The 27,693-nt window shown below is 41.2% G+C and overlaps 2 protein-coding genes across 2 annotated transcripts in view; both read left to right on the top strand.

Annotated features, from left to right (window-relative positions):
• Positions 1 to 19,511, top strand: part of TMC4 (transmembrane channel like 4) — a 40,151-nt gene extending 20,640 nt beyond the window's left edge. Inside the window, exons 4-16 of the mRNA XM_072156821.1 lie at positions 3 to 167; positions 2,145 to 2,221; positions 3,339 to 3,484; positions 5,309 to 5,456; positions 6,431 to 6,604; positions 9,476 to 9,633; positions 10,328 to 10,454; positions 11,638 to 11,735; positions 12,621 to 12,804; positions 12,908 to 13,038; positions 17,765 to 17,920; positions 18,005 to 18,083; positions 19,203 to 19,511. Of these exons, the coding sequence (XP_072012922.1) occupies positions 3 to 167; positions 2,145 to 2,221; positions 3,339 to 3,484; positions 5,309 to 5,456; positions 6,431 to 6,604; positions 9,476 to 9,633; positions 10,328 to 10,454; positions 11,638 to 11,735; positions 12,621 to 12,804; positions 12,908 to 13,038; positions 17,765 to 17,920; positions 18,005 to 18,083; positions 19,203 to 19,244 (1,685 nt within the window). The 3' untranslated portion in view covers positions 19,245 to 19,511. The remainder of the gene's footprint in view (positions 1 to 2; positions 168 to 2,144; positions 2,222 to 3,338; positions 3,485 to 5,308; positions 5,457 to 6,430; positions 6,605 to 9,475; positions 9,634 to 10,327; positions 10,455 to 11,637; positions 11,736 to 12,620; positions 12,805 to 12,907; positions 13,039 to 17,764; positions 17,921 to 18,004; positions 18,084 to 19,202) is intronic.
• A 4,478-nt stretch (positions 19,512 to 23,989) lies between these two features.
• Positions 23,990 to 27,087, top strand: LENG1 (leukocyte receptor cluster member 1). Its single transcript, XM_072156820.1, has 4 exons — positions 23,990 to 24,294; positions 24,651 to 24,833; positions 24,920 to 25,185; positions 25,967 to 27,087. Exons 1-4 carry the CDS (start codon positions 24,163 to 24,165, stop codon positions 26,178 to 26,180), a joined length of 795 nt encoding a protein of 264 aa, XP_072012921.1. The 5' UTR covers positions 23,990 to 24,162; the 3' UTR covers positions 26,181 to 27,087.
• The last annotated feature ends 606 nt before the right edge of the window (positions 27,088 to 27,693 follow it).

Raw genomic sequence — 27,693 nt, 5'->3', positions numbered from 1 at the left:
AGGTCAATTTGGAACTGGAATCCAGTCATACTTCACTTTCTTAAGGTTCTTAGTGCTACTAAACTTTGTGACCTTCCTCCTTGTTGCTGGATTCATTGTGATTCCCAGCATTGCCTTTAACGAGTTGGGTTTAAATCAGACCGTTAGCCACAGTCCTAACAATAGCAGTGAGTTTCGTGAAATTCAGCAAATATATTCCATAAAAAGTTGCAATGTATAGTTGAAGAGTAAAATATCTATTGTATAATTAAATTTCTTTGGTGTAAACCATTGCTGATTCAGAGCACAGCAGTCTTCTTGTGGACAGTCCAACTCAGTAATGTCTGTGTAGGCCTCTTCATGTATCGAGCCAGCCCCCTTAAGTATACAGCCAGCCAGTCAGCCCGCTTAAGTATACAGCAAGCCAGTCAGCCCCCTTAAGTATACAGCCAGCCCCCTTAAGCATACACCCAGCTAGTCAGCCGCCTTAAGTATACAGCCAGTCAGTTAGCCCCCTTAAGTATACAGCCAGCCCCCTTTAGTATATAGCCAGCCAGCCCCATTTAATATATAGCCAGCCCGCATTAAAGCACCGGTGTCCTCAATGCTTGTCACGGCTTCCCGATTATCATCGCGGGTCCTCTTCTGTCTTCTTTCCGCTGTAACAGCCGGCAGAGACGCATCCATGTGATCTGCCGGCGCATACTATGATGTCACCAGTGGCCGCATTATAGTATGCGCCGGCCGGTAGACCACATGGCCATGGCACATGGACATGACGGCTGTAACAGCGGAAAGAAGACAGAAGAGGACCCGCAACGAGCATCGGGAAGCCGTGGCGAGCATCGGGACGCCGGAAGGTGAGTATGTACGTTTATTTTTTTAATTGCCTCGTATATAAGCCGAGTTGAGATTTTTCAGCACATTTTTTGTGCTGAAAAACTCGGCTTATACACAAGTATATACGGTACTCTCAAAATAAAAAAGCCCTTTTAATCCCAAATAAAGCTAAAAATCTTTAAACTTTTATTACATTTTAACTCGCCCTATGTGTCCAGAAAAAAACGCAGCAAAAAACTTTAAGGTAGCACTCAAAAAAAGAAGTTAAACCGCCACATACAAAATTTAGCTCCAGTCATTAAAGCCTTTTCAGGCCGCATCATTAATGGTTTAATATGCAATCGAAACATTTTTGGAGAAAAATGTGAAAAAAACCTACCTATAGGATGCTGCATTGTGGTAAAAACATCTCTGAACCAAACAATTATTAAAAGAAGATGTTGTTTCACATTTTACAACCCTGCAAGTCATTCCAGCTTTATCATTTTTTTCCTTTTGTATATGTTGACAGATCAATGCTGAAAGGATTAATTTGCTGTGGTTCATGGCAATACAAGCACGTTTCTGTAACCAGAAATTATACGATTTATTACAAGGGTGGGAGGCAGGCACGAGAGGGCAGTGCCGCCTACACTGATATAGTTCTATTTGCAGTTATATGCTTCCATTCGCCAGGGATACACTGTATTATCAGAGAATAAAGTCTTGCACATAGCTACTGGCACCAGGTCAGATCTTACACAAAAGATCAAACTGTATCCAGAAACTGAGGTGTTTATTCACAGCCAACCTCGTATTATGCAAATAAGTTTCCCGTAAGGCCAGAAAAATATATATAACATTGCAAAACAATATGTAACCTAACTACTTACTGGTGTATATGCAACACATTTACCTTAGTTGGGAGGGGAGTCAAATGGAGTTTTGGCCTATCATGCACCAATGTGCACCAAAATGTAACCCAACTAATATGTGTGTTGTAAACCTAGTCGAACAGTCAACTTCAGATATAACATCCATCATCAGCCATTTTAATAAATATATTATCAAGACTGCTTCTTCCTATAACAGTAGAGAGGCATCTGCCTTTTCATGAATCAATCATATCTCCATCATCTCTCAGATCAACACCAGTTAGGAATGCAGTTCTTGTGGAGTGTAAATTCTGGTTTTCTTACTAACATGACTATTTATGGAAGTCACCTGCTTTTGGCTCTGTAGTATATTGACGTGGTGGGCACTGCTGCTGTGAGACGATGGGCGGGCAGGGGTGCCAGGTGTAATAATATAGAAGTGGCTTACATGATATCCTTTTCTCTCTATAGAGTGTTTCGAGTACAATCCAAACCCACAAGGACTGGAGAGATTTTATGTCTTTATCATGAATATCCTGATGGGAACGGTAAGACTAAAATTCAAAAACTGTTTTTCGTATTCTCAGTCTTTAACTCCTTAGTGACCACCAATATGTGTGATTAGGCTGCCATGTTTCTACAGCGGTCTAACCTAAGTATTTCACTGGTCTCCCATGCCAGGCAGACCAGTTGCTCAGCTGTCTTGTGGCAGCCAGGGTCCTCCTCTAACAGTCTGTATTTGGAGGGGGAGCCAATCTGGACTGTTTAACCCATTAGATATTGTGGTCAATGCTGACCACGGCATTCTGAATGCTTTGTGAGTAAGGAAAATCCCTTTCCAATCCAATCAGATTGGGGTGCTGATAGCTTCTATGCAGGAGTGGACTGGCCATGTAACCCACCTGGCTATATGCAGTATTATAGTAGTTACATTCTTGTTTATTGGAGAAGGTATTGTAGTAGTTTTTTTTTGTATATATAAGGCAGGATTAAGTTGTGTTCTTTTAAAGAAAATAGCTTTATTCCTGTGCATGGGAGGCAGTATGAGTCTCTTTCTCTGCGCTGTACATGTTGATTAAGACCATTTCTCAACAGTTTGTGTGGAGTTTGGTAACTCCACCCACATTACATGGTCATGCCTACTTGTTTTGATCCCGCCCACAGGGGATCTTTAAATTCACTTTAAATTCACAGTCCACCCCTGCTGCTATGGCAATCATAGATCTTGCAATATACTTTGGGTCTGCCATGTAGGTAAGCCTATTAGGCCCCACATTTAGAGGTGAATAATACACATGTGAATAATACACAATATAAAAGTATTTCAATATATTATACAAGCTACAAATACAACCTTATTTATTCAAATTGCACTAAGGTGTAATGTAACCCCGACACAGCCCATAGACAACAGTCTGAGCCAGACACAGGGTATTGTTGTAAATGTTGGGAATTAACCTGGATATTCACTACAGAGGCTGAATTAAAAAAAAAACTGTGACACTGATGTGATTAACTTTTCAGGAACTTTTTGGCACTTTAGCAACACCATGGCAATGGGATTATTTTAGAGAGAATATCACATAAATATATGAGGATAAAAGAAAATATCTTGTAATTAGTGATTGGACTTTCATCATGTACCTTACATGCTCTTTCCTCCAGGGTTTCATGGAGTGGACTTATATGTTTTATGGATACTACAAGAAAACCTCTGTGAACTTTTCCAATTTTTCTTACAATGTTCCTCTGGCCTATCTTGTCACCACTCTAGCTTACTTTCTTCTCAGCCTTTTATGGACAGTGATCAGGTAAGAAAAGAAGTGCCACATTCAAGTCCCTGATTTCCAGAGGTGCAGTCTGACATTTATTCTAATGTATGATGTATTTAAATGTATCATAGTAGATAAAGTTGGGAAAATAGAATAGTCCAACCTAAAAACATCATATTGATGTCTGAAATGTACTCCAGCAATGATTTTATTTGATAAAAGGTGAACATCACTAAGTATGGTGCGGAAGAAGTCTAAGGCCCCATTCACATGGGCCGTGTGTGGACATGTATCTTGCGGCCCGACATGCATCCCCGTAGATGCCTATGGCGCTGGGCGTGGAACAGTGAGCACAAAGTGTGCTTACTGTACCGTGCTATGGCCACAAAAAAAAGAGAGCATGTGCTCTAACTTTGGCTGTGCAGCTCTATTTTCTATGGAGAGGGGAGGGGTAAGCATTGCCAGCGTGCTGATGAGTGCTTGCCCATACTATGACCAGGCAACCACACGTCAATTTGAATGTACCCTAAGACTGAAGACTAAGTCAGGGCCGATTCTAGCATATTTGCTGCTTGAGGCGAAAATTAAAATGCTGCCCCCTCCTTCAGTAGCCTTCTTCTGTTCCATTGCCCACTCCCTGTTCAGAAAAAGCTAAAAACTTTACTAACAATTGTTAACATCCCCACAGGCAGGATCACTGTCACTGTGACTGACTACAGATTCATTAGTACTAGTGGAAACTAGTACCTTTCGAGATGACAATCTCTTCCATCACAGGACTTTACTCCGGGAACACTATGTTCCTAAATAATATATACCCCTCACAACACAACTGACTATACTCTCCGCCACAGTCTAATTATATACTGCCTACCATATCGTCCCCCCAGTTTAATTTATATCTTGCCCCCATATTTAGATCCCCCTCACTTTGAGTTTATACAACCTCCCATAGAATCCCCCTAAGTTTAATTATTTACTTGCCCCCAAATATACATTTCCCCACCCCAGTTTTATTATATTCAGAAGTCCCCCCAATTCATTTATATACAGCCTTACATATAGCCACCCACCAGTTTATTATATATACTACCATATATGTAGATTCCCCCATCAAGTTTAGTTATATTTATAGCCCCTTCCCCCCAGTATAAATAGTATCCGGCTCCCATATAAATATATATAGATCTCCCCAGATCCCCTCCCCCAAGTTAAATAATAATTATTATATTATAATTATTATTGTTACTTGGGCAGTAAAAAGTGAATTAAACTATTTTACAATTGGACATGTTTAGCTATGCCCAATGCAAACCCTTTTTTATGAAAGTGTGGCCATACATGGAAAATGCCTGGGAGTTGCGTTTGGCCCAATTGCAAATACATTTCCATAGAAGCACATGCGATTGGTAATCGGCACCCTGTGTTTTGTATTATTTAAATGCAAAATACAAAGGCCATGAGTGACCACATCCTGAGCTTTGATAAGGGGTGACTATACTCCCAATTTATGCATAAATACCAGCCTGTGGAGTATCTTGTATGGAGAGGTGGGACTCAAGAGTGGTCAATTCTACCAAATTTTTTCCAGCTTTCCAGTACACTGTATGGAATATTAAATGATGCCACATGAAGTACACTTTGAGCCCTCAAACAATTCTATAAACTGAAATATAAAAAGGTAAAAAAGTTATCACTTCTCCAAGGTAGGGAAATTATCGACCTGTAAGGAGTGAGTAGCTCTATGGCAAAAATGAAGACCCATATGGACTCCAAGTGCCACTGCAGAGTATCAGTGCCTGGGGCAAAGCAATGCACAATGGACCTGATATTTAGCCCTATGCTTAATACTTGTTTCTGCAGATCAGTTCAAGGTTTCAAGCAGAGTTTGATAACAGATGATTCATCAGTGAATAATTATACAGATAAGGTGCTCGCGGCCTGGGATTTCTGCATTAAAGATGAGAAAATTATTACGTTGAAGCAGAGAAGTATTCGATATGAGTTAAAGGTGAGCTCTTCTTTTTATGTGACTGGTCACTGGTATGTGCTGATCTATAAATATTGGGAAACATCTCAATATAGAGATCGTCTTCATCTTCTATCATCATCAGAGCTGGAACACACTGCAGCAAGCCTTGTCTGAGGTGAATACTGCAGCAATTGTATTAATAACATGGTCAGGCGAAAGTCCCTTTCTTAAGCTATTACATAAGAAATAAAAGTTTGAAAAACAACCCAGCTATGCCTGCTAAAGTTACACTTCTTTTATATATACGTATGTTGTACTACTGTGATCCCATGTTTTGTATTACAGTTTATAAGGCTTTAGCAATATCTCTATATTACACAATTACTCTTGTGTCTTGGTAAGATCCAAGTAAGACCCAAGGCTGTTTGCTTTGTGGACATTTGTTAAATAATCAGTAAAATCGCTATATACTGCCATACAGTAGTAAAAACAAATAAATAATTAAAAATTAAAATCACCCCCCCTCCCCTAGAACTGATAAACAGAAAAAAATCATAAACATGTTAAATATCGCCACGATTTAAATGTCCGATCTATCAAAACATAACGTTGTTTTCCTGCCATTTAATCACAATAGTGAAATAGTTCCCAAATTGCAAATGATTGCAATGAAATGGTAGCAATGAAAATGTCATCTCATCTCGCACAGCTCCATACAAAGTAAGCAAATGTTATTAGCACCAGAAGATGACAAAATGAAGATTATTTTTGTACAGAAGGTTTTAATTTTTTTAAATGTATTGAAACACACGAAAACCTATATAAATTTAGTATCGTACCAACCCAAAGAATAAAGGAGACAACAACACTGCTAACTTTATTTTAACTCTCTATTTTATTGATCTTCCCTAGTTGTACATTGTGTAAATTACATGGGATGTACCACTCATAAACTGTTTTTCTCAGTAATGAGATCTAGCTTAACATTGTCTCCTCCATTTTGATTTATTCAGGTGGATCTTGAAGAGGAGAAAATAAAACGTCTGCATGCCCAGCGTACCATATGTCAACGAGCTGGGATTTACTCTGTCCGAATCCTACTCAATCTCATTGTTATCGCCCTCTTATGTGGAGCTTTCTATTGCATCTATCGCTCTACTCAAGAATCTCAGTTACTGCTTGCATTGGTGAGAACTGACATATACCACTTGGTATCATGTTGTAGGCTGTGTTTTTATCATGTTGTATGTTGTGTTTCTATAATGCTTTTGCTGTAAGTTGTGCTTATATCTGCAACGTCCTCTCACTGCGGCGGGGCCTGAACTAATGGCTTGGGGGCAGCTGGAGGCCCCTGGTACCTGAGTGGCTGGCACTGGCGTGGCCTGGCATTAGACATGTCACAGTCGCTTGGCCCGTTGGAACAGACCTTGTCCGGGTCCATGGAGGGGATGCAAGAAGAGTGAAAGGCCTTAGTAAGGTGGAAGTAGTTCTCCCTGGAGTATGATGGAGGGAGATTATCCTCAGGTAAGAGACAGCAGCAGGTTGCTTTGTGCAGGCCTTGTGTCCAGATTGATTGGATTGACAATGCATAAAACAACACTCATCATTTGTTAATGAGTAAACCCACTTTTCCAGGCAGATGTAACTTCATTACCACTTATGGTCAGTAGATGGTGCCATATATACAAGGGACTTAGACTGGAAGGAAAAGACACAAGCTCGACAATACACCTTACAAATAGTGAGGATGGAATCCAGGACATAAAATAAATATAGACCTGCTTTCAAACCATGAAATTTGCCTCTTCATTATTTTAAATTTAACAATGGGAAATATTCAAATACGTTTTCGTGGATGGGATAAGGAAAACATTGCCTCTTAGCTTAAAGTTAAATCCCGCGGTTTGTCCGAATCCATCGGATCGTCCGAAGGCCCCCCCCGATTTGTGTTGCATGAAAGCCAGCGCGATTGCGACACAATCCGATTGCGTGCGACAAAAACCTCTGTTAAATGCGCTGCAAAATGGAAATCATCGGCAAACCGGATGGGAATCCGGTCCACAGACCCTTAATAAATGTGCCCAGAGGTATTTGCATCTTGTCAATGGAGTGCAAGGAACTGGTTTAACTGAGCAAGGGGCTTTTGCCTAGGGTCGGAAGTAAGAGCTCTCTTTATGGAGAGTTTGCCAATTAAAGCTGCCTTGCAGGCGTGTGGAGACTTACAGCCATTGATGCTCCACTGGGGAATTCTGGGAAATATGAAAATACTTTTTCTTGAAAATGTAGGTACAATGTGGACAGTCAATGGCTGTAAGTCTCCACATGCCTGCTCGAAGACCTAATTGGCAAAGTCTTCATAAGGACAACTCTTACTTTGCACCAGCATAATTTCACTATAACACATCCTTAATGGCTCCATAGATTCCTACCATTATACCATTTCACATCTTCTAGGCAGGTATACCTGTTTTTTTTCTGTATAGGAAAATGTAACTAGTTGAAACGTAGAGGGGTATTCTGACAAAGACAAGTTTCTTATATGTACTCAGGATAGCAAAATAACATTCTTTAATTCACTGTTATTAAAAAAATTGCAGCATTTCACAGATATAAGTCCAACCTGTCTCTATCAGTCCTGCCTGTAGCCACGACCCCTGCATGGAGCTCAGAGACACATCCTGCCAGGAGATTGTGAGCACAGAGAGAGGCTGCAAAGTACAAACTACAAGGAGATCTGGGGGAAGGGGGAGGCAGGCACATTTCTTTGAGATGTAGCAGTGCTAAAAGTGTAACAGTGTAAAAGTGTGTCAGCCTCTGTGTAATAGCCATCATGCATCTCTGATCTGTCTCATCTCATTCTTTCTATGTGTCACCGTGTTACTACAATATCAGAAGCCAAATTAAAAAACTTATTTGCACCTGTACCCTGATAATGTAACCACATTGTCACCCCACAGAACGGATGGATAGTAATGTGTCCGCCCACACCCTGGGATTTTGCCCTGAGCAGCCGAGGGAGTAATAGGAGCTAAAACGGCAATAACACTGCGTAAAATTGTAAAGGGGTTAAAAGGATCTTTATTGTGTTAATATCACTAGGGGATTTAAATGTGAAAATTTTCTTTCGTGGGAAAACCCCTTTAAGGGAAACCTACAATGAGCATTCTACTATCAGAAATAGATTCTGCCTGCCTCTGCCCTAATCTGTAATTAAATAAACCTGGAAAGTAACTTAACTTGTTAAAAACTTTATTTTAGTAATATGTAAATTACCTGTAGAGGCTACTGGGGCATGTACTAGACTGGCAGCCTCTGCAGTTAATATACATACTAATAAAATGTTTTAATATGTTAGGTTAGGTTCCCTGATTATTACATTACAGATTATTGCAGAGGCACGTAGGAGGAATCTACCATCATTTCTACTTCTGATGGCAGGTAACTCGTGGTAGATTTCCTGTAAAGGAAATCTACCATCATAATCCAGCTTGATAAACCAGGGGCACTTAATCATAGATCCAGGCAATGTGACTATGGTAATCTTCTTATATTTGTTATCCAGGGCCTCCTTCCTTCTAAAATCAATTTGTACATTTATGGTAATGAGCCAGAAGAGCTTTGTGGGCATAACAAGAGCCCCTTCATGCTGCAGGTTCACAGGCAGTTACACTGTGCAAGGAGCAAGCCTGCGTAACAGCCTGTGAATCAACTGATCAGAGAGGCTCTGCTAACACCCCAGAGCCCTTCAGGTTAATTAGCATAATAAATTGCCTTTAGAAGAAAGGAGACCATGGAAAACAAATATTAGAAGATTACCCAGTCACAGTGCCTGGATCTATGAATATGTGCCCTGGTATATTAAGCTTAACTTTGGTGGTAGATTTCTAATAAACTGAGAAAAAATAATAATCAGTGTGATATGAAAAAGTAGCCCCGTATATTTCCTGCCAGAGATTTTTTTTTACAAATTGTATGTATATAAATATAGATTTAAAATAAAAATGTAGACTGTATTAACAAAAAGTTGGCAAATGATGTACATTGTGTGTACTTTACAGGAATCAGTGAAAGGTAACTTCATACTGGAACTGCTGGCTGGCTATTTGCCTTCAATTGTCATCACTGCTGCCAATTTCATTCTGCCATTGTTATTCAATATCACCATCAAATGGGAACAATATATCCTCAGCGTGGAGATTAGGCTGACACTAGTCAGGTCTGTACAGAAGTGACCAGCTACTGTTCACAAATTTGTTCAATTTCTGTCTATTTATCTAATCTGCTCTAGTACTGTAAATGACATACCATAGGCCCCCACTGCCCTCTACTATCACAGTGTCATATAGTCAATAAGTGCACTCTCACTGCTTACATTGTCATTAAGGTATGAGGTAGCAACCGGGTGTCATTGATTGATTGATCATCAGCAAGTATGACCACTTTTATCAGAGGTTTTAGAAGTTTACTTATCTGGAGCATTCAGACATGACAAAGATTATTCACAAATGTAAAACTTCTTAGGCAATTGACAATCTTCTTAGGAATGGGTGTCCCAGAAAATTTTCCCCTAGGTCAGACCACACAGTGCTCAGAGATGTAGCTTTCAGAGTGGTATTTTTTTCCATTTTAGACTCTACAGGCCTTAGTGAGCATGTTAAATAGTTAATAATGTCACTGTACACACAGAAAAAATCTCTAACTATGGTTTGTTTGGAAGGGCTGTCTGAAAAAAGGCTCTTCTTTCTGAAGTGCAAATGGCACTGTGACTTAGAACCTAAGTTGCAAAAGATGGGACCTACACAGCAATGGAACATCACTATCTAATTGTGGTTGTGACAGAAATGTATCGATTCCCCAAAATCCAGGTCCAGCTGATTATTCTGTAATTCTTGTTTTATTTTTTTTAACAGGTGTGTATTTCTCCGTCTGGCCAGTCTGGGAATGTTGCTCTATTCTCTGTGGAACAATATCACTTGTGGAGATACAGAAAACAAAACACCTTGTGATAATTGTGGATACAATTATGTGGAAAACAAAGTAAGGTTACAATAGGTTTCCACCATAGACAGATGTGAATAATAGCCACCAGGGGCGTAACTTGAGGGGCTGCGGCCACAACCGAAACCAAGAGGCTTAGTGGGCCAATAAGATGTTACTTTCTCATATATAAGACCAGTACTATAAACCATGGATTATAGTTGGGGGCCTAGCACAGACTTCTCACTGGGGCCCATGAGTTTCAAGTTACGCCACTGCTAGCCTTAGCCACCTCTGGAACTCAGAGGAGAGGAGGTCCATATATTTGGTATCCCCATAACCATAATAATACTGACACTGACCAACACAAAGAAATTTTTTTTTAACTTTTCTCTCTATACCAACATCATATAGCAAAGATGCTTATACCCCTTTAAAGGAAACTAAAGGGTAGCTACTACCTTAAAGGGGTTTTCCCGCAAACAAAAGTTAGGCCCTATCCACAGGAGTCTCAGAGGGGTCAGATGGGGTCCCACATACCTCTGTCAGACCCCTCGTCGCTCTGTCAGACTTATGGAGCAGATGGCCGCACGTGACCGCTCTGCTCCATTAATCTCTATGGAGCTGACGGAAATTGCCGTCAGCTCCATCAGCTCCATAGAGATTAATGGAGCAGAACAGGTATGCACGGCCATCTGCTCCATAAGTCTGACGGAGTGATGATCTGTGGGGTTTTCATCACTGAGACCCCTACAGATCAGCAAGTTAGGCCCTATCCTGTGGATAGGGCCTAACTTTTGTTGGTAGGAAAACGCCTTTAAAAGCTAGTTTACTCAGTGTAAGAGGACCTGTCACCCCAAAAAAAAGCACTAGGAGCTGCTTACAAAAGCATTACTTTAGCATGCTATACTGCTAGCTTTATTGGAAACCCTGAGGGGGCAGTCTGAGGAGGCAGTAACTGCCGCATGAAGCCTGGCAGTCACCGCCAGCTTATGGTGTGGGAGGGGCGGACTGGGGAAGAAACAGCGCCTCGGACCACCCCCTCATGAATACGCCAGACCGCTGGTACAGCGCTGCAGTGTCCAAGGGTTTTGATATAGCTAGCATTTCAACACTGCTAAAAATGTGGTAGCGCTACAAGCTGCTTACTTTAGTAAGCAGCTCCTTGTGCTTTTTTTAGGGTGACAGGTCCACTTTAAGAACTATATGGCACAGTGTATTCTTACTGATCTTGTGTTTGCAGTGCTGGGAGACTCGGGTCGGTCAAGAGATGTATAAACTGCTGATCTTTGATTTCCTCACTGTCTTGGTGATGATACTACTGGTGGACTTCCCTAGAAAGTAAGAGTAACCAAAACATACATTTCCATATATGTATGTATTTATATTTTGTTACACCTTTGCACCACAACCCTCTTATGCTTTGTATTTTGCCGTAACCTTTTTTTTATTGTTTACAGGGCAAAATGAGGGCTTATTTCATTGCGGGACATATTGTACTTCTCAATGGCACCATTTTACATGCCATGAGAATGGAGTTTAATTATATCAAAATGATAGCTAAGCCATTTTTTTATGGTTTTAATTTTCCCAATATGGCACAATAGGGTTAAATATTTACAATTTTAATTGATTTATAAACAGAGAGAAATCTAATGGATGCATTTATCATGCATTCATACCCTGTTTTCTGGCTTGCAAGGCATGAAAAAGTCACAATGGGGGATATGTATCATTATCTCTGCTAGTCAAATTGTCTAATTTTTGTCGGGTTTTTTTGCGACTTTTTACTCTGTCGTTTTTCAAGTACACCTGGGTCTGCACCTTGTGCAGTGTGCCTTATGCATCGTTGTTTTACAGATGTTCCGTGCGACTTTTCACTTATGTATCACTTTTTTTGCTTATTTTTGCGACTTTTCAGGCGCAAATCTGCACCTGGTCCAAGGCAGGTGCGAAGGAAGGATTTTTTTCATTGACCCTATTTTAATATGTAAATTGGAATTAGAATGACGAATGGACTTACAATATTTTTTTCCCAGATGAAAAGCAGCCAATATATCTCCCCCAAAAATCCAGTTGACTATAGTCAGACTTGTATTTTCCAATTTTGAGGCAGTGCAGCCTTCTTACATTGTTAAACCATACTATGACACATATTTATTTTAATTAAGTTTTTTATTTAGTCTTTCTACACATATTTAACATGCCATCTTGTATATCTTTCAGAATGATTGTTGACCACTGTTCCTGTAAGCTCGTCCAGTTATGGGGTCAGCAGGAGTTTGTGGTGCCCCAGTTTGTACTGGACATAATCTATGGGCAGACAGTATGTTGGATTGGAACATTTTTCTGTCCTTTGCTTCCTCTCCTCAACACAGTAAAATACTTCATCATATTTTATATGAAGCGGGTAAGAGAATTATAATTGTAATATTAATGGGAGCTAAAACAGTCAAAGTTACTTTGACTGGAGAAGGGGATACTAACTATGTACACAACATATGTCTCTATAGCTAACACTATTCAGCAACTGCCGACCAGCAGATCGCACGTTCCGAGCATCCAATGCAAACTTTTTTTTCCTGTTGGTGTTACTTCTGGGTCTCGCCATATCTTGGGTACCAGTCCTGTATAGTATATTTGTGTAAGTATAAAAATATTATATTGTGAATTTTAGCTGATATTACAAAGTATTCATACAGAAAATTTGGAACATTTAAGCATAGCTCCCAACCATACTGGATTTGGCGGGATAGCCCTGTTTTTTCTCTGCTGTCCCGCCATAAGCAATCTGGGTATTGGGACCTGGAGGCATGGGCAAGCATGCTGTTACTGCTCCTTCCCTTCCACATTGCCAGATTGCCTTTCATCAGAGCACTCCAGCACCTCCTCCTATAAACTTTTCTACTAGGTCGGGCCTACCACCCAAGTTCATAGCTCCCAATCATCCTGGATTCGGCGGGGCAGTCCCGATTTGCAGCCGCTATCCCAGGTGGTTGGGAGAATGTCACGGGCTGCCCCACGCCCCCTCGCATTGTCACATCTCCTCCTGGTTCAGTAATTTACAGCTGCAGAGGAGCCGAAGCTTCGGGGCCAGGAGGAGACGGGATCAGCCTCTGCAACCTTCTCACATGTCTGAAGGAGTCATGTGAGCAGGTAGCTCCTCCCCTTGGGTGGCCTCGCCCCCTCCTCCGCATCATAGTCGGAGCTTAGCAGAGGGGAGAAGAGAAAGTGAGACTGCTGCAGGGGAACGAGGGAAGGTAAGTAACATCATTTTTTTGTTTAATACCCTTGAACAGGGGGCCACAGGTAGAAGATGCAATACTGGGGGAGGCTGCAGGACAGGAGGAAATACTGGAGGAGGCTGGAGGACAGGAGGGGCCTGGAGGACAGGAGTAGCCTGGAAGACAGGAGGAGGCTAGAGGACAGGGGGCTGCAGGAGGAGGCTGCAGGACAGGGGGAGCCTGGAAGACGGGGCTACAGTATGAGGCTGGAAGACAGGAGGCGACAGGTGGAGGAGGCTGGAAGACAGAAGGCTACAATATGAGGGAGGACAGGAGGCCACAATATGAGGGAGGATGGAGGAGAGACGCCACAATATGAGGGAGAATGGAGGACCGGAGGCCACAATATGAGGGATGCTATAGGGCAGGAGGCCAAAATATGAAGGAGGATGGAGGACAGGGGGGCAAAATATGAGGGGAATGGAGGACAGGAAGACACAATATGAGAGGGATGGCGGACAGGAGGCCAAAATATGAGGAGGATGGCGGACAGGGGGGGTCACAATATAAGGAGGATGGAGGACAAGAGGCCACAATATGAAGGGGATAGAGAACAAGGCTTGAACAAGCGATCAGATGAACGCTTGTTCAAGCTAAGAAGTAGAAAATGTAAAAAAAGTAAAAAAAAAAATAAAATTCAATTTATAATAATTAAATAAAATAAAAGTCCCCTAATCAGCCCAATTACTTATAAAAACCAAATGAAGTTGTATCTTTATCTGAGACTTAACAAAGTTTTTCTTGAATGGAAAAAGAAAAACAAATGAAGATGAAAACACAAAAAGGTACATATTTGGTATCACTGGTTCCGTATTAATCTGTACAATAAATCTAAAACTATATTGAACCCGCTCGGCGAACAACTTAAAAAAAAAAAAAATTCCCGTAATATATATAAATTTTTAATCAAATACCCTCACAAAAAATGTTCTAAAAAGTGATAAAAAAAAAAGTTACCTGCCCTTATAACTGCCCTTTTTCGCAAAAAATAAGCACTCAGCTAGACCTGTTAACAGAAAAATACAAAAGTTATGCCCCTAAAAAGTTGGTTAATGTTAAAAACAATGCGATTTTCTCCAATATAGGTGCTGCTCAGTAAAATTGAACAAAGATAAGAAAAACTATTATCTAACGTAATCGGAAGGAACCAGAGAATAAAGATAAAATATTATTTTTATGTTATGGCGAGCAGGAAAAAAAATGCTAAAAATCCAAAATAAAAATGAATAATTTTGTTTGTATCCCCCTTGAAATAGTTAATAAAATCTCATGAATAAGCTATAGACCCCCCAAATTATTTATCTATACATTGTATCTCTTCCCGCAAATAATAAGCCTCATATGTTCACATTACCGAAAAAAAATTACAAGCCTTAAAATTAAGAGCCTGTACATTGTGACAATACAAATCTGCTGTGAATAGCACTGCTTTGATCCTATGCCCGGCCGTGCGTCCATACAGCAGGTTACCACCACATATGGGGTGTCGATACACTCGGGAGAAATTGGGCATCAAACGTTGCAGAGAATTTCATCATTTTAGTCATTATACAAGTGTCATTCTTGGCCTAAATGAATGTATTTTCCAAAAAAGTCAAGTTTCTAAATCGCAGGTCCATTTTGTTTTAACCCATTTGAAAAACTTAAAGGGTTAATAGTCTTAATAGAAGTTGTTTTACATACGTGGAGGGGTGTAGTTTATATAGTGGGGTAATTTATGGGGTTTTAGTATTATTTAGGCTTTTCGAAATCACTTGAAAGCTGAGTTGTCCCTCAAAATGTGAGTTTTGGTGATTTTCTTCTATCATTCTAACATAAAGCAGACATTCCGTTAATGTTAGTTATCTAGCTTTTGGGGTAGTTTTACTATGTCTGTCTGGAATGCAGAACATCTCAAACTTTGAAAAATTAAAGGAAACCTACCACCTACCACTAAAATGACCCTTCTGACCCACAAATACCTTAAGCTAGCTCAGGATGAGCTGATGCCGGACCATATTTTCAATTAAACCAGAAACCGCTGTATTTGTACAAAAATGATTTTCTTGTGGTAGTAAAATCTCCCTTCGGCGCTTCTGTGAGCGTCATACAGCGAGCACCCCGGACCCTGCTTCGCGATCACGCTCGCGTCAGCGCCGCTCCCGTCGCTAATTTTGCTGTGCCCGAGAGCCGATGACGTCACCGAGCTCTCGGGCACACTAGCACATGTGCACCACCTCCTCCCGGCGCGTCCGGATCCCATTGCGCATGCGCGAAGTCCCGAAGCCTCGTAGTATCGCGAGGCTTCGGAGAGAAGATCGTGGGGGTGAACGAACATAGTTAAAAAAACTATGCTCGACGCTCCCACCAACGAAAGGGGGGGTTCCATCCACTGCCACCAATGAAAATTAAAGTTTTAATGCACTTCAAGCCCCCTGACACTAATGTTTTAATGTGCCTGTGTAAATATATATATATTTACACAGGCACATTAAAACATTCTTCTCTCTTAAAACGGTCTTCTCTCCGAAGCCTCGCGATACTACGAGGCTTCGGGACTTCGCGCATGCGCAATGGGATCCGGCCGCGCCGCGCCGGGAGGAGGTGGTGCACATGTTCTAGTGTGCCCGAGAGCTCGGTGACGTCATCGGCTCTCGGGCACAGCAAAATTAGCGACGGGAGCGGCGCTGACGCGAGCGTGATCGCGAAGCAGGGTCCGGGGTGCGCGCTGTATGACGCTCACAGAAGCGCCGAAGGGAGATTTTACTACCACAAGAAAATAATTTTTGTACAAATACAACGCTTTCTGGTTTAATTGAAAATATGGTCCGGCATCAGCTCATCCTGAGCTAGCTTAAGGTATTTGTGGGTCAGAAGGGTCATTTTAAAGTGGTAGGTTTCCTTTAAGATTTTTCCGAAATTTTGCTAAATTTTCATTTTTTTCCAGAATGAAACACAAAATGTATCACTTAAATTTTACCGCTATCATGAAGACAATGGGGCAGATTTATCAAGCAGTCTGAAAGTCAGAATATTTCCAGTTGCCCATGGCAACCAATCACAGCTCCCCTTTAAAATATTCATGAGCACTGGTGAAATGAAAGCTGAGCTGTGATTGGTTGCCATGGGCAACTGGAAATATTCTGACTTTCAGACTGCTTGATAAATCTGCCCCAATGTGTCTCGAGAAAACATTCTCAAAATCACCTGGATGTGTTAAAGCATTCCAAAGTTATAAGCAATTATCGTGAGACATGTCAGATTCGAAAAATAGAGTCTGGTCATTGAGATGAAAACAAGCGTCGGTAATAAGGGGTTAATTGTTCCCCAGCTAACATCAAAACAAAATTAATGCATGTTTTTATTTTTTGGGCCCCAATTTGCTGATCAGTTTATTTTTTTCTACATAAAAATATCCTTTCGTATGCATTTTTCCTGATGCGTTTCAAACTAATGCATCTTCCGAATCCAACCTATACGCTGCTAAGTGTTACCTGCTTGATTTGACATACTTTGTGCAGACATAGGCACAAAGGAGGCCCTCACCTGTATGAGTCTATGTCAGTATAAGTCTATGGATATGGTCAAATGTATGCTGGGAGCTTTCCTAGCATTCACATTGAATGTGCGCCAAAAACTAGATCCAAACGTAGCCTAGAAATCTTTTCCTCATAAAAACTTTTTGTAGTGGGGTGAAACATTATAACAAAGCCCCTTCAAAGACCAAACGTTTATCTGGGATACTATCTGGCATTATAGAGGGTAAGAGGACAGGGCACACAAGCTTTGAGTTGGCCGGACCATTGATGCCTATGACCAGTGCCAGACTGGGGATCCTTAAGCCCACCAGAAAAAATTAATCTTCCCCAGGAGATAGACTCAAGCAGCCTCCAAATTGGGTTGTTTAATGCTGTTTCTCTGGTATTCAGTATTGGGTTGAACCAGGGCCTAGAAATCTTTTCCTCATAAAAACTTTTTGTAGTGGGGTGAAACATTATAACAAAGCTCCTGTACCCACCCTAGTCCTTGCAATAATTGAGAAATATTGTATCTTTTGTTGATAACATAAAAATACTCCTACTAATATAAGCGCCTTTCTCTTTACAGTATGACACCATCAAAGCCCTGTGGTCCCTTCAGAGACCAAGCGTTTATCTGGGATACTATCTCCATGGCAGTTGAATCACTACCAAAAGTTGCCAGGAACTTCTTTGAGTTCATTGCCTCACAGGCGTTTGCAATACCATTGTTCTTCTTTTCATGGTGAGATGACTCTGCTTGAAGATAAAAAATGACATGCAGAGGTTTTTGCTGCACCTGACAGAATCACTGTTCTCTCTCCTGCAGTATTGTCATGTTCTACCTCATGGCACTTGGAAGTTCATACGGGAAACTAGTGAAAACACTCAAAGATCAGCTGCAAATGGTAAGCTATGGCCGCAGTAACCAACTGTGGCACAGGAGCGTACCATGGAACACCTGGTGCCAGCTGCACATGGCTCTGTAGCTGGCATGCACATTGATTTCCTCACATTGTACCTGCTGGCTTCAGAGCCATGTGCACCAACGGCAGAGAAGAAGAGGACTGCTGTGGGGAGTGGGGAAAGTGTAGTATTAGATTTCTTTTATTCATAGCACAAAGAAAAGGAGGGTGGGGGTTCATAAAGGTGGTATTATAAGGGGAGCTGCTGCAAGAAAGGTGGCATTATAGAGGATTAGAGGACAGGGCACACAAGCTTTGAGTTGGCCGGACCATTGATGCCTATGACCAGTGCCAGACTGGGGATCATTAAAGGAAACCTACCATTTCAAATGGTAGGTTTAAGCTGTAAACACCGTGCACCAGCTCAGTGCTTAGTTTCGTTAGTGTTAAAACCGCGGTATAGCGGTTTTAACACTTTTTAAACTTTATAGCATAAACTGCTTCGGCGCTGCGTGCGCACGATCGTGCGCGCGCCTACATAGGAAATGCCGCAGGCGTTGCGCGCGCACGGTCGCGCGCAGAGCCGAAGCGGCTTCTGCTATAAAGTTTAAAAAGTGTTAAAACCGCGATACCGCGGTTTTAACACTAACGAAACTAAGCACCGGCACCAGCTCACCCTGAGCTGGTGCACGGTGTTTACAGCTTAAACCTACCATTTGAAATGGTAGGTTTCCTTTAAGCCCACCAGAAAAAAATTAATCTTCCCCAGGAGATAGACTCAAGCAGCCTCCAAATTGGGTTGTTTAATGCTGTTTTTCTAGTATTCAGTATTGGGTTGAACCAGGGCCCACCAGAGGACCCTATGGTACTCTGGTAGGCCAGTCCATCACTGCCTATTACTTAACTGCAGCAATTTCCACTAGCGACATAGTGGATAGAACTTATACAAATCTCAATCACATGCTGCAATAAAAACCTGCTGCAATAAAAACCTGCAGCAAAAACCTGTGGTATTAGGAGAAGTACACAATGCAGAGATTAAACTCTGCCTGTCGCAATAAAGTGGAGTCCACCTAATCTTCTACAGTAATAACACATTTTTTGGTTGATTTGTATTTCTAGGAAAGAAGTAGAAAGATACTTCTGAACCAGGCGTACCAGTAAGCATTCAAGAACGTTTGTGCTGATATCCACAACATCAAACAACCTGAAGTGGATGTTGCCTCTCTTGCAAGCCTTCCCTTATAGAACATGTGTAGAAGTTATGTCTGACATTATTATACCGTCCATGTTATGCTGTGGTGGCCCCACCTCTGAGGAGACATCAAGTCTATGACCAGGAGAAGCTACAGCATATCTTACAAGGACCCTACCAACACAAATCTACCTATAAAGGTGGTAGGGTGGTAGGTGCATGTATTGGACATGAGGATAGCCCTTTTTAGAGCTAATCCTGACGTCCCCGCTATCCTTTTAAAATCTTTATTGCCCTTATATGTAAACAGGGTACTGGGGCGTGGAGTAGCCGAACAAGAGGCTACACGTCGCGGCTACTCCACGCCCCAGTAGCCTCTTTGTTCCTCCTACCCTGACATCTTCGTCCGAGAAGCCGCCGTTCTCAGACGAGGGAGCGCAGCTACGAGGAGCTGCATGCCGAAGATGTCAGGAGGAACAAAGCGGCTACTGGGGCGTGGAGTAGCCGCGACGTGTAGCCTTATGTCCGGCTACTCTATTCCCCAGTAGCCTCTTTAGAAAATTTACATATCACAGCAATAAAAATTTTTAAAAGATAGCGGGACGTGAGGATTAGCTCTAAAGAGGGCTGTTCTCACTTCCCATACATCCACCTACCACCCTTTCTACCTTTATAGTTAGATTCGTGGTGGTTGGTTCCCTTTAAATACTCATCAAATTTGATATGAAAAGAATCTTTTCTTTCTGTACATAGTACTTTACTAAGTTGTGGCATTAAAGTGCAGATTCCAGAATGAATATTCTGCAATAAATACGCTAAGTGTGGATCCACCTTTACATAATGTTAAGATTTCTTAGCACTTAGCATTTTTTTTTAAATAAATCAGTAGTATATGCTAAAAATCTGATGACTCAACAATTCAATCAGGCTCCAATCTATGTGGGGTGTAAAGAGGGACAGATACTACTAACCACTGAGTGTTCTAGATAAACCTATCCTATTTAATCATGAGGTTGAGGTGACAACCTGTTACCAAATACGAATATACATCTGGTACAGACTCTAACAATTGGAACTCCAGTATATATATTTTCTGACAATAATGAACCTTCATCCGTCTTTTACATCATACATAATAAACCAATGGCTCTCACTTGTCCGAGCCCATGTATTTGTCTTTATATTTTTTTCATGCCCTTTTTCTTCCAAAAATCAACTTTTAAAAATATTTAAATGAGACAGTGATCTGGGGGGCATCACCAGAGCTGGACATTACACCGGGTTCACAGGCTAAAATAAGCTCCTCACAGCACCTCTTACCCAAATTCTTTAGCCTCAGAAGCCAGAAAAAAATGTACATATTTTTGAAAGTTGATTTTTGGAAGATTGAGGGTATGAAAAAAGAATATAAACATATATTCTCAGTGCATTGGTTTATCAAGTAAAATTTTTATGATAGATGTCCTTTAATCCTGACTCTGCCATAAACAAGCACGCTCAGTCCAGCTTAATCTGAAACAGTTTTAAATGTACCTGTGTATAGATTATATTAATGGTGTAGCACAAAAGAATTAGGAGTTGGACATATTCCTTGTGATCCTTCTTTTTCACAACGTACACACTTGGCCACTCTATGGCTCTTCATTCCATACATTATAGCCCTCATTGTACTGGCTGGGGTCCTCAACTTGTGAAGCTCACCACAAGACAGGTGAACTGTTCCTTTAATATTACCAATGTAAGAGCTTTGTGACGATCAATTTGTTATCCTTGGCCTCCTTTCTTCTAAAATGAACTTTTAAAATTATGCTAAGGAGTCACCCCTCCCCCCTGCCTGGTGTGATCTCACTGCAGCAGAGGAAGCTTCAACACACAGTGAGATGTCTATGGATCTGCAGCTTGGAGGGGCTCAGGTAACACCCTTCATTGTCCTTCTGGCTCACTCGCATAATTTTAAAAGTTGATTTTAGAAGGGAGGAGATAACAAATATAAGAAGATTAACACAGTCACAGTTCTTTGATCTGTAAGTGTCCCTGGTTTATCATGCTTGATTTTGATGGTAGATTTCTTTTAATATATTTTTTGTTTTAATATTTCATATAGAGTTTATTAAACAGAGTACAGGAAATCAGTTGCAGATACTAGGAAACGTGGCTATTTGTTACTTTTTATTACATCCACAAACTCCCCCCCCCCCCCTAAAAAAAAAAAGTAATCTTTTGCCAACTTTTTTTTCTTATTTTTGTAATGTATTTATAAAGATACTCAAATAATTTTTATATGTTGGGCTGAATTAAAATGTCTTACCCTGCTCAGAACGCTGTTCCCCACCCGATGTAGCGGATGAAGGTCCTCTACCTACATTACATGTGTAAAAGATCGTAATCTAGGACTCAAAACAGTCCTTATCAGTTGTAAGGTGACTTTCAAATTAACCCTTTTAACCCAAAAATGGCTACCGGATGAGAGCAGACACCAAGACACACCAGTCTCTTAGAAAATGCAGACTCACAATGTTTATTAGCACGTAGCCGCTTATATAAAACACAGAAAATCATCTTCATAGGGGCGTGAAAAAGTGTTAAAATACTGCAATGCTATAGGCCAGCTTGAATATCTCCCCATAAATTCACAGTCCTAAAACATGCAGATGAACTTTACATATTATTTCTCACACAGAGCACTGTCTCCAGGGAGATAAAAGTCCTGAGAAGAAGACTCTGATGACTCCTCAGTGAGGCCAAAACATAAGATAAGCAGGTGCTAAAGCAAAAATATAGACATAATTTCTTTTTACAATATGGCTGACAGTGGTCAACATGACCCCCGGGCTAAGACAAAATGGTGTCCGCTTGGCCCCAAATGGTGTCTGTAGAGAAATATATCTATCACACATGTAACTCTTCCTTTTTTGAAATTGATAGTAGCTATTGCTATTTTTTTGCATTTCCGTTACTACTTACATCTTTCAGGCTTTGTGTATAGAACCTTTTTCCTTGTTGTATTTTCTGTTACGTTTTAAAAAAACCCAATACAAATACAGTTGGAAAAAAAAATAGTGCTGGAGAGTTTGCATCTAACTTAAATCTATTTAAGTATGGGCAGTTTCACATTGCCATTGTTGGTTCATAAACTATGGATTGTGAAAAGTCCTGTGACACAGACCGACAACACTGTCGGGGACAGGACTGGTGGTGATAAACTATAAAGCTATGAAGTAAGGAGTCCTTTCCCCAACATGGAGTCCTGTTGTTGGTCTGTGACACAGGACTCTGTGCCGTCCATGATTCACAGTGTGAGACTGCCCTAAGATCCAGATGGTCAACATGAATCCAAGCTACAAGCTCCATCAAGTCTTGCTACTCCCTTCCTTCTACTATGCCTCATCTAGTCTCACAGAAGTAGCGATGGGTCGTTCACGAACGAATTGGCACAAAAAGCGAGCTCTTTCAGGTGAACAAGAGGAGCCAGGTCTGCCCTGAGAGCCAAAAGCTTACTAAGCACCATTCTGTGACCACACCCCCTTTTAAGCCGAACATTTAGCGTTAAAAGTGGAGTGGGGTTGGGTGGCTGGCCGTAAAAGCTTTGGCCGCATCGACGGCCATGCGGCTACTATTTTCTATGGAGAGGGGCGGGGGCAAGTAGCGCTCACCCCCTCCTCCTCTACCGTGTGCCCCCAGGATATGGCACATGTTAGTGTGCATGAGACCTCACAGGAGAGAAGCAAGAACTACCTAGTCTTTACTCTCTCATGCCTAAGAGTGTCTGTGACAATCTCTCTCCTCTCTGCATATCAGTGTAACACAGTGGCACAAATAACATGAGCTGCCACGCGTTTTTATCGTCATAATGAACGGATGTTGAGCGACATGTGAACATACATGCAATTATGTCAATGGGAAAAAATGTTAAACAGAATCTTCCTTGAGTTTGAGGTGTCTGCATTTCTATTCTGTTACAAAATAGACTAACGCACACCAAGTTTATTTAGAGAAAGCGGACAAAATGGTACCAAAGGAATGGGTCATTTGGTACGATTTAGCAAAACAAGACAAGCTCCTGCCAAGGTTCATCCCTCCTCCCACTTTCAGGGGCGAGGAGCTAAACTAGAGGATTGATCCTACTGTATGTGGGATACACTACTCCTCCATTGTAAAGTTACGTCAGGGATCCTCCCAATGTATTCTTACAACAAAGGGAAACACAATATGGAAAAATCACTGATGTGAGAAATAAACGCCAATGTAAAACAGCCCTAACGGTAATAAATAAAAGTGGGTGGGGGTTGTACGAGTGACTGATCCGGGGGCACGAAAGGGAGTTTTAAACTCTGTAGTGAGGCAGTAAAGGAATCATAACTGTGTGGGCAGCGTGGACGAGATTAAGTGGAAGTTCTATTCTATGAATACCCTAGGAGGTACTGTATGCACGTATATAGAAATCTAGCAAACTCCCCCCGGTGCCCACTGTGTGCCATAGTGATAACAGAGGGCATCCTCCTTAATCACGGCAATGCACGGATAATTAGAATGTAGATTACGGAGCCGCCATCCGGACTCTAAGCTCGAGTACCTTCACACTCACATTCCCAAATCAAACATGGCCGCGATGAATTCATTTAGAATGACGACATCCGCCAAGGCGGAAGTGCGGTCACATGACCTCTGCAGTTTCCCAATAGAAAGGAGGCGCGTAATGATGAGGTAAGAGCTCACCAGCCAATCACTATCCTCTAGGATTAGGAAGCCAGTAGTTTATAAACAAGGTGTAGAAGACGCGTTCGCTCCCTGGTCCCGGTACACAATTAGAATTGTGAGATCACGGCGATCGTAGAAAGGTGCAAACAAGAATTTTCAATTCCGGATAATTAACCACGTGTCTTCACGATGAATATTCTGCCGAAGAAGAGTTGGCACGTGCGCAATAAGGATAATGTTGCGCGGGTGCGGAGAGATGAGGCCCAGGCCGCGGAGGAGGAACGGCAGCGCAGAAAGAGGGCGGAGCTAGCTGAGCAAGAGGTGAGCCACTGCCAGGCTCCCTGGTAGCCATATAGTGTTATTGCTGAAAACCTAGACAATAAACAGAAAGCCCCTTTAAGCCACTTGAGTTGACTTGGTTAATTGTAGGTCTGGGCTCACAGCATAACTTTAAAAGGGTGTTCCAGATGGGTGTAAGCTGCATTACCAAGCACATCCACGGTATAAAATGCAGCAATTGAGGAGTCCGCTATCCTCATCTTAAGTGTTTTGATTTCTTTAATGGCCAGATGTATGAAACATAACCCTGCCAGCTGGAATGACCGCACAGATCTATATTTAGAGTAAAATACATTTACATGGTCACATAATTTATGTGTTTCCTTTCCATATTTCAGTCTCGCACAGATTTTTTACGTAAAAAAGCTCGTCTGTCATTACCTGAGGGAGCAGCTGATAGCTCTGCCCTGGTGGAAGCACACCAAGAGTCTGGCCACATAAATTTCTTTCAGGATGTGGAGGAAGGTAAAGGGACCACTAGCGGAAACAAAGAATATGAAGAAGAGAAGCGAAAAGAGAAGGTAATTTCTGTTGTTCTGATGGACTAGTTCTGATTGTAAATTATGATGGAAAATGTACTAATAACAGTTTTTTAAACAAATTTTAGGAACGTCAAGAGAAAGCTTTAGGAATTTTGACCTACTTGGGACAAAGTGCAGCAGAAGCCCAGACATCTCGCCCCTGGTACCAAGAGCTTCCTGCCTCTCGCCAGAAGGAGAAAGAAGACACTGCAAAGGATGAAAAGCTGAAACGGCTGTTGGATCCTATGAATAAGATGGAAAAATATCTCCACAAGAAAACAGGAGAAAAAAGGAGACGCTCTGATAAAAAGGAACACAAGAAGGAGAAAGAGAAAAGGAATGAGAAGACTGGGTATGTCATATGCTACAGTGCACCACACATGCTGTCAGAAATCTGCCAAATAAAGGGGTAATTGGTCATTTTTTTGGTTAGCTGGTGAAGTGTGTGTGTGTGTATAGTTATTTATAAGAATAACTATTCCAGCTGGGCTCTGTAGTATACCAATGGATGTCCTCTTGAAACACACATGCAGTTTATAATGTTCTTTTCAAGTACACCCGCATGGGCTGTTTACACCCCAGACACAAAGGAATAGGGCCTGATCTCTAATTTGAGGCAAGGACAGTTAGTTTGCTCTTGGCGGTGCATGCAATGGCCGTGGGCATGAGCCAATAGGAAAAACATGGATGTGTACTAGCCAAGTAGTTTGTGGGCATGAGGCCTAATACTGTAATATTTCACATACTCCCAGCTTCAGTTCAAACTGCATTAAGAACTGGGCCAATACTTCCCTCAAAGTTGGGCAGTCTAGTCCTGGCCAGACATGGGTATTTGAAAAATATACTTTGACAGGAACCCATGTGCTATTCAAAGAAATCGAAATCACAATACAAAAATTTGTGTTGAAATGAGTATGAAATAGAACTGCCTGAAAATAGAACACTTAAAAATTCAATTTTATTGTAAATATTAATTTTACAATTAATATTTAATTACTTTTAATTAATATTAAAATAAGGGAGTGGCCCTTATTTTAATATTTACAATAAAATTGAATTTTTAAGTGTTCTATTTTCAGGCAGTTATAACCCACCTGCTATTACATGGCTCATTTCATGCTTCTCTTCCGCAGGGCACCCAAGTCATCAATAGAACAGCTGAGACAGGAGCGGCTAAAGAGAGAAGCTGCAGAGAGGGCACGTGCTGAAGCTCTGCTCTCTGGTAAGAAGGAGAAGTCTACTCCAGACCAAGAGATGGATGACAGAAAACGACGCTACAACTCTCAATTTAACCCTCAGCTAGCAAGAAAACCTAAAGTACGAGAAGAACAGTGGAAGATCAGCTAATCACATAAGACCTTATCAAACTCTGTAAAATATCTGTATTATTTATGGGCCATATCAATGTTGGAAGTTTTACTTGTATTTTGTATAAAGATACTACTGGTTACATCTGTAGTAAATTCTTGTTGCTGCTTCTGTCCGAAGAATGTAAGAGTAACAACATTTATAATGGGTATAAGTTCTTTGTGTTACTGGACTTAAAAGGAAATCTACCAGCACATTCCTGTAATATAAATCAGCTGCTCCTAGCCCCTTTGCTCTATAGTTGTTTGTTACATTCCCTTGCATGCTCTAGTTTTGCTAAAAATTAACATTTAAAAAATATGCTAATGAGCCTGAGGTTACCAGAGCCCCTCCGAGCTCAGTTGTCTCCTCATTATTCATGCTTACAGTCAGGTAGTCTCTGCAATATTGAGGGTGCGTTTTACCGATAGCTTGCGTTTCCATATAAACACATACACAATCGGACTGAGGCCCATCCCCCGTACCCTAGTGCAAAGTTTTTAAACGCAGCATTAACTGTAGGTGTGACCATTTCCACTGCCGGCATGGTAGGTGAAAATTTGAGAAACTGCTAAAAAAAACGTTATGAATCCCAATTGGGTAAAAATAAATAATATAGGTCTTTATGCAAATAAACCCATAAACAGTCACAGTAACAAAAAAAAGTCAAAGTCCTGACGCTTAGAAGGAGACCGTGCAGAGTTCTGCCCCCCCCCCCCCAAGCATATAATGCTAATAAAGGTCAGTTGAACATATGAAACGCCCAATTGAACCATTAACCACTTAATGACCGCCCTATCGGGAATCTACGTCGGTCATTAAGGGTACTACTTCTGACGCGACGCCTTGCTACGGTGCCCCTTCAGAAGAAGATTTCAGGACATCGGGTCAGTATAGTGCCGGTGTCTGGCTGTGATATCACAGCCCAGACCCGGCACTAACACCCGGGAGCGGAAAAACTCCCCCCGATGTGGGGGATCCAATCCGATCCCTCCTGTCGCTGCATGCTTCCTGCTCCTCTTCTCGCCAAGTTCTGCCTTCCTGGCAAGACCCGGCTGTATATAACTGAGCATGCTCAGTTACTTACACTATACACTGCAATACAAGTGTATTGCAGTGTAGAGGCTTGAATAAGTGATCGGATGATCGCTTGTTCAAGCCAAAAGGTGGTAAATATGTGAAAGTAAAAAAAAAAAAAAAAAATTAAAAGATTTATCATTTTATAATAATAATTAAATAAATAAAATAAAGTCCCATAATCTCCCCAGTTACACATATAATGCAAATACAGTATATAAAACACAAACACACGAAAAATGTACATATTTGGTATCACCATGTCCGTATTAATCTGTACAATAAATCTAAATCAATATTGAACCCGCTTGGTGAACGATGAAAAAAAAAACTATGAAAAACTTCCCATAATATACAATTTTTCATCAAACACCATCACAAAAAATGTTCTAAAAAGTGATCAAAAAAAGCTACGTTCCCTAATATGATACGACTG

This window comes from Engystomops pustulosus, chromosome 6, assembly GCF_040894005.1.
Source record: "Engystomops pustulosus chromosome 6, aEngPut4.maternal, whole genome shotgun sequence".
In the NCBI taxonomy this organism is placed as follows: Eukaryota; Metazoa; Chordata; class Amphibia; order Anura; family Leptodactylidae; genus Engystomops; species Engystomops pustulosus.
Note: the sequence above shows the minus strand (reverse complement) of the source record. Positions and strands in the feature narration are given on the sequence as shown.

Coding starts and splice junctions, on each gene's coding strand:
- LENG1 (XM_072156820.1), top strand. CDS start 24,163: ATGAATATTCTGCCGAAGAAGAGTTGGCACGTGCGCAATAAGGATAAT. Junction 24,834..24,919: donor AAGAGAAGCGAAAAGAGAAG/GTAATTTCTGTT, acceptor AACAAATTTTAG/GAACGTCAAGAGAAAGCTTT. Junction 25,186..25,966: donor AAAAGGAATGAGAAGACTGG/GTATGTCATATG, acceptor TCTCTTCCGCAG/GGCACCCAAGTCATCAATAG.